We start from the raw sequence: 16671 nt of genomic DNA on the forward strand, positions 1-16671 counted from the left end.
AAGCTGTCTCGGGTGTGGACCAATCAACTTCAAGGACAGTGCACATACATTATCAGAGTTATGTTCTTTGTTTGTATTACGACTGCAGGTATTGTGGTCTATGCAAACATGACTCCTTGTAAAAAAAAGGTGTCAGTTTTGTTGCCAGATAGAAGGGTAAAAAACCAATTATCATATGTTTTACTGGCAAATGAGGTTCCAATGGTGTAAATGCTTACCCCGAGCTCTCATACTCTGATGGTGCATTGTCTTTGAGTTGTGTGCCTTTTGGCATCATCTGGTCCAACACCATGTGAGACTAGGCTCTAAGGAAAGCTGTCTCGGGTGTGAACCAATCAACTTCAAGGACAGTGCATACATTATCAGAGTTGTGTTTATTGTTTGCATTACGGCTGCAGGTATTGTGGTCTATGCAAACATGACTCCTTGTAAAAAAAAGGTGTCAGTTTTGTTGCCAGATAGAAGGGTAAAAAACCAATTATCATATTTTTTACTGGCAAATGAGGTTCCAATGGTGTAAATGCTTACCCCGAGCTCTCATACTCTGATGGTGCATTGTCTTTGAGTTGTGTGCCTTTTGGCATCATCTGGTCCAACACCATGTGAGACTAGGCTCTAAGGAAAGCTGTCTCGGGTGTGGACCAATCAACTTCAAGGACAGTGCATACATTATCAGAGTTGTGTTTATTGTTTGCATTACGGCTGCAGGTATTGTGGTCTATGCAAACATGACTCCTCGTAAAAAAAAGGTGTCAGTTTTGTTGCCAGATAGAAGGGTAACAAAACAATTAGCAAGTTCTTCGTTTGACGTGCCACAGCCCGAGCAGGAGATGCTGCGTTCCCGCACGGCACCCCGCGCCGCGTGCATTACGTGGCACAAGTAAGTGACTAAAATCGATGCAAATTAGAATCGCATTTGTACGTAAAAATTTGAATCGCATAACATTCGAATCGTCCCATGGCGGGACACAGGTCTGAGATGAGGATACACCGCCGCGTCACTGTGTTCCTGTATCATTCCGCCGACCGTATCGCCATCGCTCAGCCGGCCAGCTCAAGAAAGTAGTCCGTTGTTGAGTGCTCAGAAACCGCGTTATAATGCGGGGAGGGGGGGTGGGGCGCTCTGCGTTTTCACAGCGCGCGATCCGTGAAACGTGTTCCCGAGTGGAAGAACCACCCGTGTTGTGTACGTACGTTCGTGCCGTGGAGAGCAGGGCACCACAGTGGCTAGGAGATGTTAACTACCTCGCTTGGTATACAGGAGGTTGTGGGTTCGATCCCGACCCTGACGCCTGCTGCTGTATATTTTGAGTTTGCGTGTCTCTCTCTCTCTCTCCCCAACGTCGCGTGGATTTTTCTCCGGGTCCTCCGGTTTTTCCTTCCACATTTAGAATCCGCATCACCACGCGTTTGGAGTATTTGTCTGCTAGAAATGTCCATGTGATGATAAAAGCCACTTTGTTGAGCTATAATTTGTGACCAGGTCGCTTCTGAACTGGACCTTATGTGGAAAAATCCAAAAAGTTTAGTTTGATTTCTAGTTTGAGATGAGAAAGCTCAGATGTGGCGAGCCGGCGGATGAATGTCATCTTAGCGAAGACGTCTCCTTTACGAACGCGCGCGCGGAATAATCCTCATCCGAAGCCCTTCAGACGCAATCTCGTTAGTGCCGAGACATTCCGACGTGGCTTAATTGCGTGAGCCATTTGAGAGGTGGGGGGGCGGGGGGGGGGGCATTGTCCGACACGTTATCATCCCCGGGTTGGGCGGAGCGAGAAGCCTGGAGACTCAGCTTGAGCCACAGCAATCGCAATGGGGGTTGTGTCCAGTGCTGCGCTTATCTCTGGCAGACAAATTAATCCCTCCCGGGTCAACAGTTGAAAGGTAAATATTGCAATGTCAAACACAGATAAAATGGTAGAGTGCAAAGCAGTGAACATTTTATCAAAGTTCGATTTAAAGCTTCTTTCGTGACTGCAGGGATTCATCTTCTTGGTTCTTTCGGTAAAGTCACGTAGAACGGAAATAATAAAATAATAAAAATAAAACATAATAAAATCATTCTCACGACGTTTCGGCCACAACGCAAGCAGCCGTCCTCAGGAGAATTTGGCGTCTTTCCGACAGACCTGTTCTTCACCTGAGGATGGCTGCTTGCGTTGTGGCCGAAACGTCGTGAGAATTATTTGATTGTTTTATTTTTATTATTTTATTATTTCCCTTCTACGTGACTTTACCGAAAGAACCAAGAAGATTTTATCAAAGCGTAGAACATTTGGACTTGGCAATATATTTCATGGCGTGCGTGCGTGCGTGCAGTAATACTATGCACGTGTGTTGAACTTCTTTGGAAACGTACGTAGCCAACCCGTGCCAATCGGAGGTGCGGGGGAAGGATAAAAAACTAAACACAAAAAGCAGGTATGAAGAAAAGAGTTTAAATCCACGGCTCCAGTGGCTTCCTAATATCGGAAGGGAAGAGCGTTCCAGACGGCCGCAGAAGCAGCGCATCTGAAAGCGCCAGGCGTGTTGATGCGGTGACCATCGCCTTTGTTCGATGGCTGAGCCTAAAGCCGCTGCTGCCGCTGCGAGGATGACCGGAGTTTGCATGATGATGGTTTATAGCTCCTTTACGAGGTCAGCGAGGTATCGTGGTTCAGTTGCAGAGGTCGCAAACGGGTTTTGATTCCTTACCCGTACCCGTACCCGGCCGCACCAGGGTCGCAAACGGGTACCCGTACCCGTACCCGGCCAGGTACGGGTACCCGTTCCCTACCCGTACACGTACCCTACCCGAAATGAGTGACAAACGGTGACTCACCAGTGACTCACGGCCTACCCGTACCCGGCCGCACCAGGGTCGCAAACCGGTACCCGTACCCGTACCCGGCCGGGTACAGGTAGCCGGGTATCGGGTAGGGTACGGGTATCGGGTACCCGGTTGCGACCTCTGTTCAGTTGTGGCAAGCACTTTGTGTGTAATAGCCAAGGGGATGGAATGCGTCACGAGTAGGATGTCAACTGGGGAGACTGAGCGGGCGCGGTGTGGATTGTTGCGTCGCGGTATCGGGAGGGGGGGGGTGGCATTGGCTTGGGATGGGGGGCGTGGGAGGACTTCATCCAGCAGTGGATTGATCACTTCTGACGACAGCGACGCTCGGAGTCTCCAACCCACTGCTCGGAATTGAAAGCGGAATCCCAATTAGGGTCGGGCGCGTGACATCGGAGGGGAACATCAAACCTCTCAAGGGAGTTGCCGCTGCGAGAGAATGAAATGCGACTCTTCCGCTCGCGAAGTCTTATTTGCTTTGCATATTTATCGCCGCTTGCGATGTGTGCCGACGGCGGTGCCCGTCGCAGTTTCTCTCTCTCCCTGCCTTCCGATGCATTATATTAAATCCGCGGCAATCTTCACGTTTCGCAAACAACACCGCGGGCCGTTTCGTGGTGACTTCAGCGGGCGATTTGTTGCAATAATCGTGATTTGAAGCTTTCGTGACTGCGGGAATCCATACTCTTTGGTTCTTTCGGGAAAGTCACGTGGGTAGAATTTTTATTTTTGAAAAGGAGGTTCCTCGTAAATTTTAAAACGGGCGACCGCCCACCCCCCCCCAACAAACACTCTGCGCCAGTCCACGGCATTCGCTGTGCCCCCCCGGTGGGGGGCCCCCTTGTGTTTTGTTGGCGAGTTCGCCGCGAGTCTCTCCCCCTGGTGTTGGTGGCCTTGACCGCGACGGGGGCCGCACTGTGCTGGAAGCGGTCGTCTGTTTCTTCTCCGTGTGGTCGATCATCGGACTGTCGGGGTTCCACACCTACCTGGTGGCCTCTAACCAGACCACCAACGAGGACGTGAGTGGCACGCCGCACTCCACCACCACACTCCACCACCACACTCCACCACCACGCTGAGCTACCACACTCCACCACCACGCTCCACCACCACGCTCCACCACCACACTCCACCACCACACTCCACCACCACACTCCACCACCACGCCGAGCTACCCCACTCCACCACCACACTCCACCACCACACTCCACCACCACGCTCCACCACCACACTCCACCACCATGCTGAACTACCACACTCCACCACACTCCACCACCACACTCCACCACCACACTCCACCACCACGCTCCACCACCACACTCCACCACCACACTCCACCACCACGCTCCACCACCACACTCCACCACCACACTCCACCACCACGCCGAACTACCCACTCCACCACCACACTCCACCACCACACTCCACCACCACACTCCACCACCACACTCCACCACCATGCTGAACTACCACACTCCACCACACTCCACCACACTCCACCACCACACTCCACCACCACACTCCACCACCACGCTCCACCACCACGCTCCACCACCACGCTCCACCACCACACTCCACCACCACACTCCACCACCACACTCCACCACCACACTCCACCACCACACTCCACCACCACACCGAACTACCACACTCCACCACCACACTCCACCACCACGCCGAGCTACCCCACTCCACCACCACACTCCACCACCACACTCCACCACCACGCTCCACCACCACACTCCACCACCACACTCCACCACCATGCTGAACTACCACACTCCACCACACTCCACCACACTCCACCACCACACTCCACCACCACACTCCACCACCACGCTCCACCACCACGCTCCACCACCACACTCCACCACCACACTCCACCACCACACTCCACCACACACCGAACTACCACACTCCACCACCAAACCAAACTACCACACTCCACCCCCACACTCCCACCCACCACACTCCACCACCACACTCCACCACTCCACACCACACTCCACCACCACACTCCACCACACTCCACCACCACACTCCACCACCACACTCCACCACCATGCTGAACTACCACACTCCACCACACTCCACACCACACTCCACCACCACACTCCACCACCACACTCCACCACCACGCTCCACCACCACGCTCCACCACCACGCTCCACCACCACACTCCACCACCACACTCCACCACCACACTCCACCACCACACCGAACTACCACACTCCACCACCACACTCCACCACCACACCGAACTACCACACTCCACCACCACACTCCACCACCACACTCCACCACCACACTCCACCACACTCCACCACCACACTCCACCACCACACTCCACCACCACACCAAACTACCACACTCCACCACCACACTCCACCACCACACTCCACCACCACACTCCACCACCATGCTGAACTACCACACTCCACCACACTCCACCACACTCCACCACCACACTCCACCACCACACTCCACCACCACACTCCACCACCAACTCCACCACCACACCGAACTACCACACTCCACCACCACACTCCACCACCACACTCCACCACCACACTCCACCACCACACTCCACCACCACACCGAACTACCACACTCCACCACCACACTCCACCACCACACTCCACCACCACACTCCACCACCACACTCCACCACCACACTCCACCACCACACCGAACTACCACACTCCACCACCACACACCACCACCACACTCCACCACCACACTCCACCACCACACTCCACCACCACACCAAACTACCACACTCCACCACCACACTCCACCACCACACTCCACCACCACACTCCACCACCACACTCCACCACCACACTCCACCACCACACCGAACTACCACACTCCACCACCACACACCAAACTACCACACTCCACCACCACACTCCACCACCACACTCCACCACCACACTCCACCACCACACTCCACCACCACACTCCACCACCACACTCCACCACCACACTCCACCACCACACTCCACCACCACACTCCACCACCATGCTGAACTACCACACACCACCACACTCCACCACACTCCACCACCATGCTGAACTACCACACTCCACCACACTCCACCACCACACTCCACCACCACACTCCACCACCACACTCCACCACCACGCTCCACCACCACGCTCCACCACCACGCTCCACCACCACACTCCACCACCACACTCCACCACCACACTCCACCACCACACTCCACCACCACACCGAACTACCACACTCCACCACCACACTCCACCACCACGCCGAGCTACCCCACTCCACCACCACACTCCACCACCACGCTCCACCACCACACTCCACCACCACACTCCACCACCATGCTGAACTACCACACTCCACCACACTCCACCACCACACTCCACCACCACACTCCACCACCACACTCCACCACCACGCTCCACCACCACGCTCCACCACCACGCTCCACCACCACACTCCACCACCACGCTCCACCACCACACTCCACCACCACACCGAACTACCACACTCCACCACCACACTCCACCACCACACTCCACCACCACACTCCACCACACTCCACCACCACACTCCACCACCACACCAAACTACCACACACCACCACCACACTCCACCACCACACTCCACCACCACACTCCACCACCACACTCCACCACCACACTCCACCACCACACCGAACTACCACACTCCACCACCACACCAAACTACCACACTCCACCACCACACTCCACCACCACACTCCACCACACTCCACCACCACACTCCACCACCACACTCCACCACCACACTCCACCACCACACTCCACCACCACACTCCACCACCACACTCCACCACCACACTCCACCACCACACCGAACTACCACACTCCACCACCACACCAAACTACCACACTCCACCACCACACTCCACCACCACACTCCACCACCACACCAAACTACCGCACTCCACCACCACACCAAACTACCACACTCCACCACCACACTCCACCACCACACTCCACCACACTCCACCACCACACTCCACCACCACACTCCACCACCACACTCCACCACCACACTCCACCACCACACTCCACCACCACACTCCACCACCACGCCGAGCTACCCCACTCCACCACCACACTCCACCACCACACTCCACCACCACACTCCACCACCACGCTCCACCACCACGCTCCACCACCACACTCCACCACCACACTCCACCACCACACTCCACCACCACACTCCACCACCACACTCCACCACCACACTCCACCACCACACCAAACTACCACACTCCACCACCACGCTCCACCACCACGCTCCACCACCACACTCCACCACCACACTCCACCACCACGCTCCACCACCACGCTCCACCACCACACTCCACCACCACACTCCACCACCACACTCCACCACACTCCACCACACTCCACCACCACACTCCACCACCACACTCCACCACACTCCACCACCACACTCCACCACCACACTCCACCACCACACCGAACTACCACACTCCACCACCACACTCCACCACCACACCGAACTACCACACTCCACCACCACACTCCACCACCACACTCCACCACCACACTCCACCACCACACTCCACCACACTCCACCACCACACTCCACCACCACACTCCACCACCACACTCCACCACCACACTCCACCACCACGCCGAGCTACCCCACTCCACCACCACACTCCACCACCACACTCCACCACCACGCTCCACCACCACGCTCCACCACCACGCTCCACCACCACACTCCACCACCACACTCCACCACCACACTCCACCACCACACTCCACCACCACACTCCACCACCACACTCCACCACCATGCTGAACTACCACACTCCACCACCACACTCCACCACCACACTCCACCACCACACCGAACTACCACACTCCACCACCACACTCCACCACCACACCAAACTACCACACTCCACCACCACACTCCACCACCACACTCCACCACACTCCACCACCACTCACCACCACACTCCACCACACTCCACCACCACCTCCACCACCACACTCCACCACCACACTCCACCACCACACTCCACCACCACGCCGAGCTACCCCACTCCACCACCACCACGCTCCACCACCACGCTCCACCACCACACTCCACCACCACACTCCACCACCACACTCCACCACCACACTCCACCACCACACTCCACCACCACACTCCACCACCACACTCCACCACCACACTCCACCACCACACTCCACCACCATGCTGAACTACCACACTCCACCACCACACTCCACCACCACACTCCACCACCACACTCCACCACCACACCGAACTACCACACTCCACCACCACACTCCACCACCACACTCCACCACCACACTCCACCACCACACTCCACCACCACACTCCACCACCACACCGAACTACCACACTCCACCACCACCACACCAACTACCACATCACCACTCACACCACCCACACACTCCACCACCACACTCCACCACCACACTCCACCACCACACTCCACCACCACATCCACCACCACACTCCACCACCACACTCCACCACCACACTCCACCACCACGCCGAGCTACCCCACTCCACCACCACACTCCACCACCACACTCCACCACCACGCTCCACCACCACGCTCCACCACCACGCTCCACCACCACACTCCACCACCACACTCCACCACCACACTCCACCACCACACTCCACCACCATGCTGAACTACCACACTCCACCACTACACTCCACCACCACACTCCACCACCACACTCCACCACCACACCGAACTACCACACTCCACCACCACACTCCACCACCACACCGAACTACCACACTCCACCACCACACTCCACCACCACACCAAACTACCACACTCCACCACCACACTCCACCACCACACTCCACCACCACACTCCACCACCACACTCCACCACACTCCACCACCACGCTCCACCACCACGCTCCACCACCACGCTCCACCACCACGCTCCACCACCACACTCCACCACCACACTCCACCACCACACTCCACCACCAACACCACCACCACACTCCACCACCACACCGAACTACCACACTCCACTGCACCTCCGATTTAGCACGATTGGCTACGTACGGTACGAAAGAAGTTCGGCAAACATTCATTAAGATGAACAATTACCGGCTCGGCGCAACGGACGGCTTTGAGGTGTTCCGCAAGCGGCCGCCCTCCCCCGCCACCTGACCTGCACCCCGCCCTCTACCCCATGGCTACCTCGCTTTCATCGCCGCACCTGCTGAATCGCCCCCCCCCGACAACCCGAAACACTAAATGACAGCACCGGTGAACGTACCGTGTCCCATATGTGTGTGTGTATATAAATGTAACGTAACGTTATTATTTTCATTATCAGAGTTGCTTCCTTTTGTTTGCTTTTTTGACTACTTGTGTTGTGGTTATTGCAAACATGATGCCTTGAATAAAGGTGTCAGTTTTGTACCAGTTTAAAAGGGTTAAAACCTACTACTATATTTTGCCACTGGTAAAAGAGATGTCTCATAGTGTAAATGCTTAACCCGAGCTCTCAATACTCTGATATTGCACTGTGTTTGAGTTGTACGCCTTCTGGTGTCATCTGGCCCTACACCAATGGGGACTAGGCTCTAAAGAAAGCCGTCTCGGGTGTGGACCAATCAACTTCAAGGACAGTGCATATTATTATCATTATCAGAGTTGCTTCTTTTTGTTTGCTTTCTTGACTACTTGTGTTGTGGTCATTGCAAACATGATGCCTTGAATAAAGGTGTCAGTTTTGTACCAGTTTAAAAGGGTCAAAACCTGCTACTATGTAACGTTAAAGTTTACAAACTTTCAGCCGTCCTCTGCTTCGTCCCACGTGTGTAGATCAAGGGTTCGTGGTCGAGCAAGCGAGGGAAGGATGTCTACAACCCGTTCAGCCACGGCAACGTCTTCTCCAACTGCTGCGCCGTGCTGTGCGGCCCCCTGCCTCCCAGGTATGCCGACCCTCCGCCTACCGCCCCCTCCACCTCCCCCACCACCACCACCAGCCTGGTATGCAGGAGCAGCAGGAGGTCGTGGGTTCCATCGCGAGCCTGAGGCCCGCTGTGTACTTGGGTTTCATCTTCTTGGTTCTTTCGGTAAAGTCACGTAGAAGGAAAATAATAAAAATAAAACATAATAAAATAATTCTCACGACGTTTCGGCCTGCTTATGCCTCAAAAGTACAGAAAAATGGCTTTTATTATTTCCCACAAATTTTGCTTTGGTGACCAGGACTTTACGTGAAGGAATGACACAAATGCACACCGCGTTTTCTCATTGACGATAGGTACATTTCAAAATATCACTGTCCTGGTCACAAAAGCAAAGTTTGTGGGGAGTAATAACCATTTTCTGTACTTTTGAGACATAAGCAATTAGGAAATAACACTTACTACCCAGGAACAACAATTCATGTTTTTGTTACACAGTGAATAATTATCGGAGAATGTTTGTTTGCCCGTTTTGCCACGAGTTTGTGTGGGTTAATGTAGAAACTTGATGCCTTGCAAAAGGTTTCGATTTGGTGTTTGAGCATCTTCACAAATCCCGTTTTATTGCTAGGAAGGGTAAAGCCTTTTCTTATTTTTTATACTGCCATAGATATGTGTGCCCTGTGTGTAAATATACATGTGCTCATACGTGTGTGTGTGCGTGCGTGTCTGCGCGTGTTTGTGTGCACTTGTTTGTGTGTTCGCGTGCATGTCTGCGCGTGCGTGTGTGGTTGCATGTGCGTGCGTGTCTGTGCATGTGCGTGTGTGTGTGGTTGCGTGTGTGTTTGTGTGCACGTGTCTGTGTGTGCGTGTGTGTTTGTGTGCACGTGTCTGTGTGTGTGCGTGCGTGTCTGCGCGTGCGCGTGTGTTTGTGTGCGCATTTCTGTGTGTGTGTCTGTGTGCGTGCGCGTGTGCGTGTGTTTGTCTCAATCAGCTTAATTGACCGGCGAGGAGAGATCGAGGAAGACGCCTTGAAGACGGTCGCCGTTCACAACGGCCTCAACACCTCGGGCTCCTCGAGCTCCCAGCCTATGGTAGGCCCCGACGCGTAGCGGCGTCCTGCTGTGCCTGCAAAATCATCCTCGTGGTTCTAATATTCTTACTTAACATCGTCCAATTGTATCTTTTGGTCGTCGTCGTCGTTATTATTTGCATCCTTTAATTTTTTTTTTATTTGATTTGATGACTGGACAAATCGAATTCACTGGACGTTTTTATTTTTTTTTAAAACCACGCCACCACCATGCTTCGTGAAACGGAAACAAATCCCACCGACGTTTTAGTTTACCCGTCGCTCCGACTCTCCTACCCGCCCGCGGCGTTTGCGTCGCGCCGTGTATATTTATATATATACACACACACACGCTTGTTGTTCGTCGGTATTTCACAATTAATTTTAAATCACTGAAGTTGTGGTCTGGGTTGGTGGGCGCGGGATGGGTGGTGGCGGGGGGGGGCGGCGGTTTGGTTGGCGTTTTAGAGAGAGCGAGAACGCCGTGTGCGCACTTTGAACCCAGTCACCGCTCCGTCGTGTCGCCCCTCTCTCGCGAGCGGTTTTCGTGATGTGCTCGGTGATCTCGTGACCCCCGTCGGAGAGTCTCGTGCGAGTTTGGCCGGCAGCGGGGGCGGCGCGCGCCTTTCTAGAGCGAGACGAGCGAGAAACTCACCCCCTCCCTCCCGCCTCCCACCTCCCACCCCAGCACGCAAGAGGCCTTTGGTGACGTCCGTTAGGATTTGTACAAAGTGATTTATTAATTGGATTCTGTATCATTTTAGAGTGCGTAAGAAACGCGACGTCCTGAAATATAAATGTGTCGTTAAACCTGCCATCACGACACACATTTACGTGATCTAACCCAAAAACTTTTATTATGGATAATATTGGTAGCGAAAGCCTACGTGTTTAACCATATATTTTTTGGTCCCAGTGTGTGGCGTCAATCGTGCGATGGGAACATAATCGGGACGAACAATTGCCGTTTGATCTTAATTTTGGAGCTTTCGTGACTGCAGGAATTGTTCTTTGGTTCTTTCGGTAAAGTCACGTATAATGATAAAATAATAAATTAAATAATAGCATACTACGACGTTTCGATTGCAACACAAGCAATCATCATCAGGTATAAAAGAAATAGCAACAAAAATCTAACCAGAAAACTATAGACAGACATCTAAGTCTGATTGCTTGTGTTGCAATCGAAACGTCGTAGTATGCTATTATTTAATTTATTATTTTATCTTTATACGTGACTTTACCGAAAGAACCGAAGAATAATTGCCGTTTGGTTTGTCTCTGACCAAATCGCCCCCAACGAGCTCGTCGGATCTCAAGATCTCATTGTACTGTACGTTGAAATTCGTTGGCCCCCTACGTAGCCTAGCCGTGCTAATCGCAGGTGCGGGCAAAGGACAACAAACTAAACACAACAAGCAGCTCTCAGCGTGCGTCGAGCTCTCACGGAATGATTATTGCGCGTGACATTTTTTGTTGCAACGATGCGTAACCGTCGCGTGCTGTTTTAGACTGGGCGAGAGAGCCACCCCCTCCCCCCCCCCCACACAACCACCACCCCCACCTCCCCCCCCCATCCTATTTCTCTGCCGTTCGTTCCAGAACCATCCTACTAATCACCGCTAGGGTTTGCCGCTATATGGAGACGCAACGGTGCGTCGCACGGCGTAAACACCACGATCATCGCATCAACGTTCGTTCGGCAAAATATCGTTTTCTCGTGATTGTGTTTTACATTCTGATCCACATATGTACGATTTCGCAAACATGGTCATCAAAGTTTTCAATATTTAGCTGTAAGCCGTTGACTTTTGGCTTAAGTGATGGCGTGATGGTCATGTGACATCCTCAATTTTAGCGTTGTGGATCTTTTAATTGTTTCTGTTTTTAACTGGCAGCAATGAAGGCTTTTGTAAATGTTACCGATCGCAAAAAAGTCGCCATAATTCGAAGACTCGTGTTGTGTTAACATCAGCCGAGGAACCTTTTTAAGTTGTCATCACGCACACTGGGAGCACAGCAACGCACAAAAACAGGACTCAAATACGTAAAAAATCGCGTGACAAAATTATCCGAAATTGAAGCCGCGATAATCGGCGTGTCGTGAAATTGTACAGCGTGGAAATCCGACTAATCGGAGACGACCGAACACATTTTGCACGGCGCAGTGCCGGAGCGTGCGATTGGCTGGTTGGCCACCGGTGGTGGGGGGTGGCGGGGCTTGCGGTTGCACTTGGCCCACTGTTTGCATCAGCGGGAATTGTGGGTAAATTGATGCAGGTGCATGCTGGGAAAGCTTAAAGCCGTTGGCTTAGATACACCCGACGCACGCAGCTGTTTGTGAGATTCGTTTGGTATTTTTTCTTTGGCCACTAGATACCAAATCGTTTTTGTCGTTAAAATTTTTATTCACTGAAATGTAATCCAATAGTACGTATTTGGTCGTCTGGCACGAACACTTTAATGGTTTAAAGATAGGTTAATCTGTGTGACATCTGCAGCAGAACATTGTGTCCCCGGCAGCCTTAATGCCAGATTTCACTGGTTTTCGTAACAAAAAAAAAAATCTAATTCCATTTTTGCTGTTGCTTGAAGTATAACGGACGTAACGGACAAAGCGAGCAGTTCTCGCCTTGTCGAGGTCTCCTCGGCTGCGTGGTCCTCCGTGCTGCCAAGACTGCGGTTGGGGAGGGATGCTGCGTTTAATGAGAAAGAAAGAAAAGTAATAAAATAATAAAAATAAAACAATAAAAAATAATTCTCACGACGTTTCGGCCACAACGCAAGCAGCCGTCCTCAGGTGAAGACCAAGTCTGTCGGGGAGACAGATAGGTTAATCTGTTTTATTTTTATTATTTTATTACTTCCCTTCTACGTGACTTTACCGAAAGAACCAAGATGAATCCCTGCAGTCATGAAAGCTTTAAATCGAAAAGAGAAAGATAGACTTGGGAAAGTCACTTTCGGGTTCGGCAGCAGCAGCAGCAGCAGCGACGTCGCATCGCAGTCGTCTTCCTTGAGACGCTTGGCGGCGGTGGGCACGTCTGGAGCGATTTTCGGTGGGGCGCTCCTGAAAGTCGATTGGAAAGTCGTTGCGATCGTCGGAGGAAGCATCAGACTTTGTGCCCACGAGCGTGTCTCTCTCCAGTGCCTCTTTTCTCCGTTGGGCAAGCGTCTAAGTGCAAGCGGAACGGGTGGTTTTTCCACTGCCTATTTTTGTTGTGCCGATGCGGCCCCTTGGAGGAGACATCCGAGTCTGGGTTGGGGGGCCATGCGGGGCCACTGGTCGGCACGGGGTGGGGGGGGGGGGATAAGAGACTCGGTCTCTGCGCGTGACGTCGGCGGCACGGCTCGGTTGGTTTCTGCAGTGGAAAAACAACCTGGGGGCTTCCTGAGCCGCAGCGGGCTGGGTGTGTGTGTGTGTGTACGTTGAACTTCTTTCGCGCCGTACGTAGCCAGCCGTGCTTCATCGGACGTGCGGAGAAAGGCCATGGCATGGTTTGGCACGACACGGCACGGCCCGGGAAAGCCTGGCCCTAGCGCAGTTCAGATGTGCAAGTGGAAATCAAGAGTTTACAGCATAAGAGCTGGGGATGTTCGTTTTAAGCAAAACAAATTAACTCGGGATAATGTTTCCTTAAAGAGGGTTGCAATAGCTAACGGGTGAATGACCTCCTTCCTGAAGCCCCCAGGCCCAGTCAGCCAAAAAACATCGGTGTTCTCACCTCCCGTGACCAAAAAACAAGAGTGAAAAAAATCCCCGTTCCTATTTCCATTTTGTATAAACCCATTCGGTCAGCGTCGCCGAATCGCCCAGAATGTGCCCGACATCGCCAGATCGTGGAAGCTCCGTGGGGTTGAGCGTTAATTCTAGATTTGAAGCTTTCGTGACTGCAAGGATTCATGCTCTTAGTTTTTTCGGTAAAGTCACGTAGGTAAAAAAATTCAATTAAAATTAATAAAAATAACCTAATAAAAATCACGACGTTTCGGAGGCATCAGGTGGACCGTCACAGCCAGATTTGCTATTTTTATTCATTTTAGTTTCATATTTTTTACCTACGTGACTTTACCGAAAAAACTAAGAGTTTGAGCGTTAATCTTTGCGCCTTTACGGGCGTGGCTGCCCTGCGCGAAAGACAGGTGCCACAGCCTCCGCAGAGGGCATTGCAGCAGAATCCATTGCTGCTCTGCACTCAACGCAACAGTTTTTTTGTTATTTTACCAGGTCAGGCCCCCGATGACCTACGTAGCTCCTTTTCAGGAGCGACCTGGCTTTCACAAACGATGTTTTTTCTTCATTTTAGCGCACGGCTATTGGAAGCGATCTCAAACTGAAGTAGCCGCCCTCTTCTTGGCTTTGCGCAGCCGCGTGAAGTTTTCTCCACTCGACACATTCATCAGTAACGCCGCCCTCGGAGGATGACAGTGTATGATAAGGCCACGGAGCGGATTATCATTTGGGACTGGCTGTTATAGCTTTCCCAGTTTCAAACGGCAAGTGATGAATTGGTGAGCCGAACAATTACTTTGTAGACTTAAAGCTTTCGCGACTGCGGGAATTCATGTTCTTTGGGTCTTTCTGCAAATTCTAGATTTGAAGCTTTCGTGACTGCAAGGATTCATATTCTTAGGTTTTTTCGGTAAAGTCACGTAGGTGAAAAAATTCTAATTTTTATTTAATAAAAATTAGAATTAATAAATAAGAAATAAAAATAAAAATCACGACGTTTCGGAGGCAACACAAGCTTCCAACGTTCCACCTGAAGACGGAGGCTTGTGTTGCCTCCGAAATGTCGTGATTTTTATTTTATTTTCATTGAACTTTTATTAATTAAAATTTTTTACCTACGTGACTTTACCGAAAAAACCTAAGAATATGGAAGCTTGTGTTGCCTCCGAAACGTCGTGATTTTTATTTTATTTTTATTTTACTTTTGTTAATTAAAATTTTTTACCTACGTGACTTTACCGAAAAAACCTAAGAATATCTTTCTGTAAAGCCACGTAGATAGATTGCTTGTGTTGCGATCGAAACGTCGTGAGAATTTTATCGTTTTATATTTTTATTATTTTATTATTTCCCTTCTACTTTACCGAAAGAACCAAGAATATGAATCCCCGCAGTCACGAAAGCTTTAAATCAAAATTTTAAGTTTAGTGTTAAAAGTCAATTCAGCTCTCAGTAACTTGCACAATCTTCTCCCGGCTGTCCCGTGGGCCATAGCAGATGCAGGCACCACCCAAAGGTAGCGAGGTGAGAGTCAATACCGATTCATTTTTAAATCCTTTATATTAAGTTCGCTTGCTTGCTTAAGACTGTGCAAATCTTTCAGTCGTTTTTTAACCCACTTCCCGTGATCCAATCGAGCTGACATTTTCCACAGAGACTCGTTGTGCGTGACAATTAATGTTCGTGAAAATAAATTTCCAAAATTTTACACTTTTTAGGACAAAAATATTATATTTAATTACCTATTGCTTAATGGTGGCATGCAATCATCTGACCCATAGGTGGCAGCCATCTCAAGCCAGAGGACAAGAGGACTCTAGCCGCCACGCATATAAAGGATTTATAGTGAAAAACTTTGTTTTTATGGGTTATATTTATTACGGCTAATTGGGTGCATTGCTTCAAATGGCCCTGCTCATTTCAAACGGCCATCGCGTAATTCAGCCATCGCTTGCCACGGAGACAAGTTTGTCACCGCTAGAGTTACACCACCTCAGGTGGTACCGATAAGTGAAGATGCCTGGTCTGAGCCTCATGGCCTACGAGTGAAG

At 51.7% G+C, this 16671-nt stretch overlaps 1 protein-coding gene across 1 annotated transcript in view; it reads left to right on the top strand.

Moving 5' to 3' along the window:
* The window catches only part of LOC133357029 (palmitoyltransferase ZDHHC9-like), a 98866-nt gene that overhangs the window by 67798 nt on the left and 14397 nt on the right, over nucleotides 1-16671 (top strand). The window contains exons 6-8 of the mRNA XM_061574769.1: nucleotides 3747-3849; nucleotides 9727-9836; nucleotides 10810-10909. Of these exons, the coding sequence (XP_061430753.1) occupies nucleotides 3747-3849; nucleotides 9727-9836; nucleotides 10810-10909 (313 nt within the window). The remainder of the gene's footprint in view (nucleotides 1-3746; nucleotides 3850-9726; nucleotides 9837-10809; nucleotides 10910-16671) is intronic.

Source organism: Lethenteron reissneri, chromosome 56, assembly GCF_015708825.2.
Source record: "Lethenteron reissneri isolate LAM-NWPU_2019-01 chromosome 56, ASM1570882v1, whole genome shotgun sequence".
NCBI classification, from domain to species: Eukaryota; Metazoa; Chordata; class Hyperoartia; order Petromyzontiformes; family Petromyzontidae; genus Lethenteron; species Lethenteron reissneri.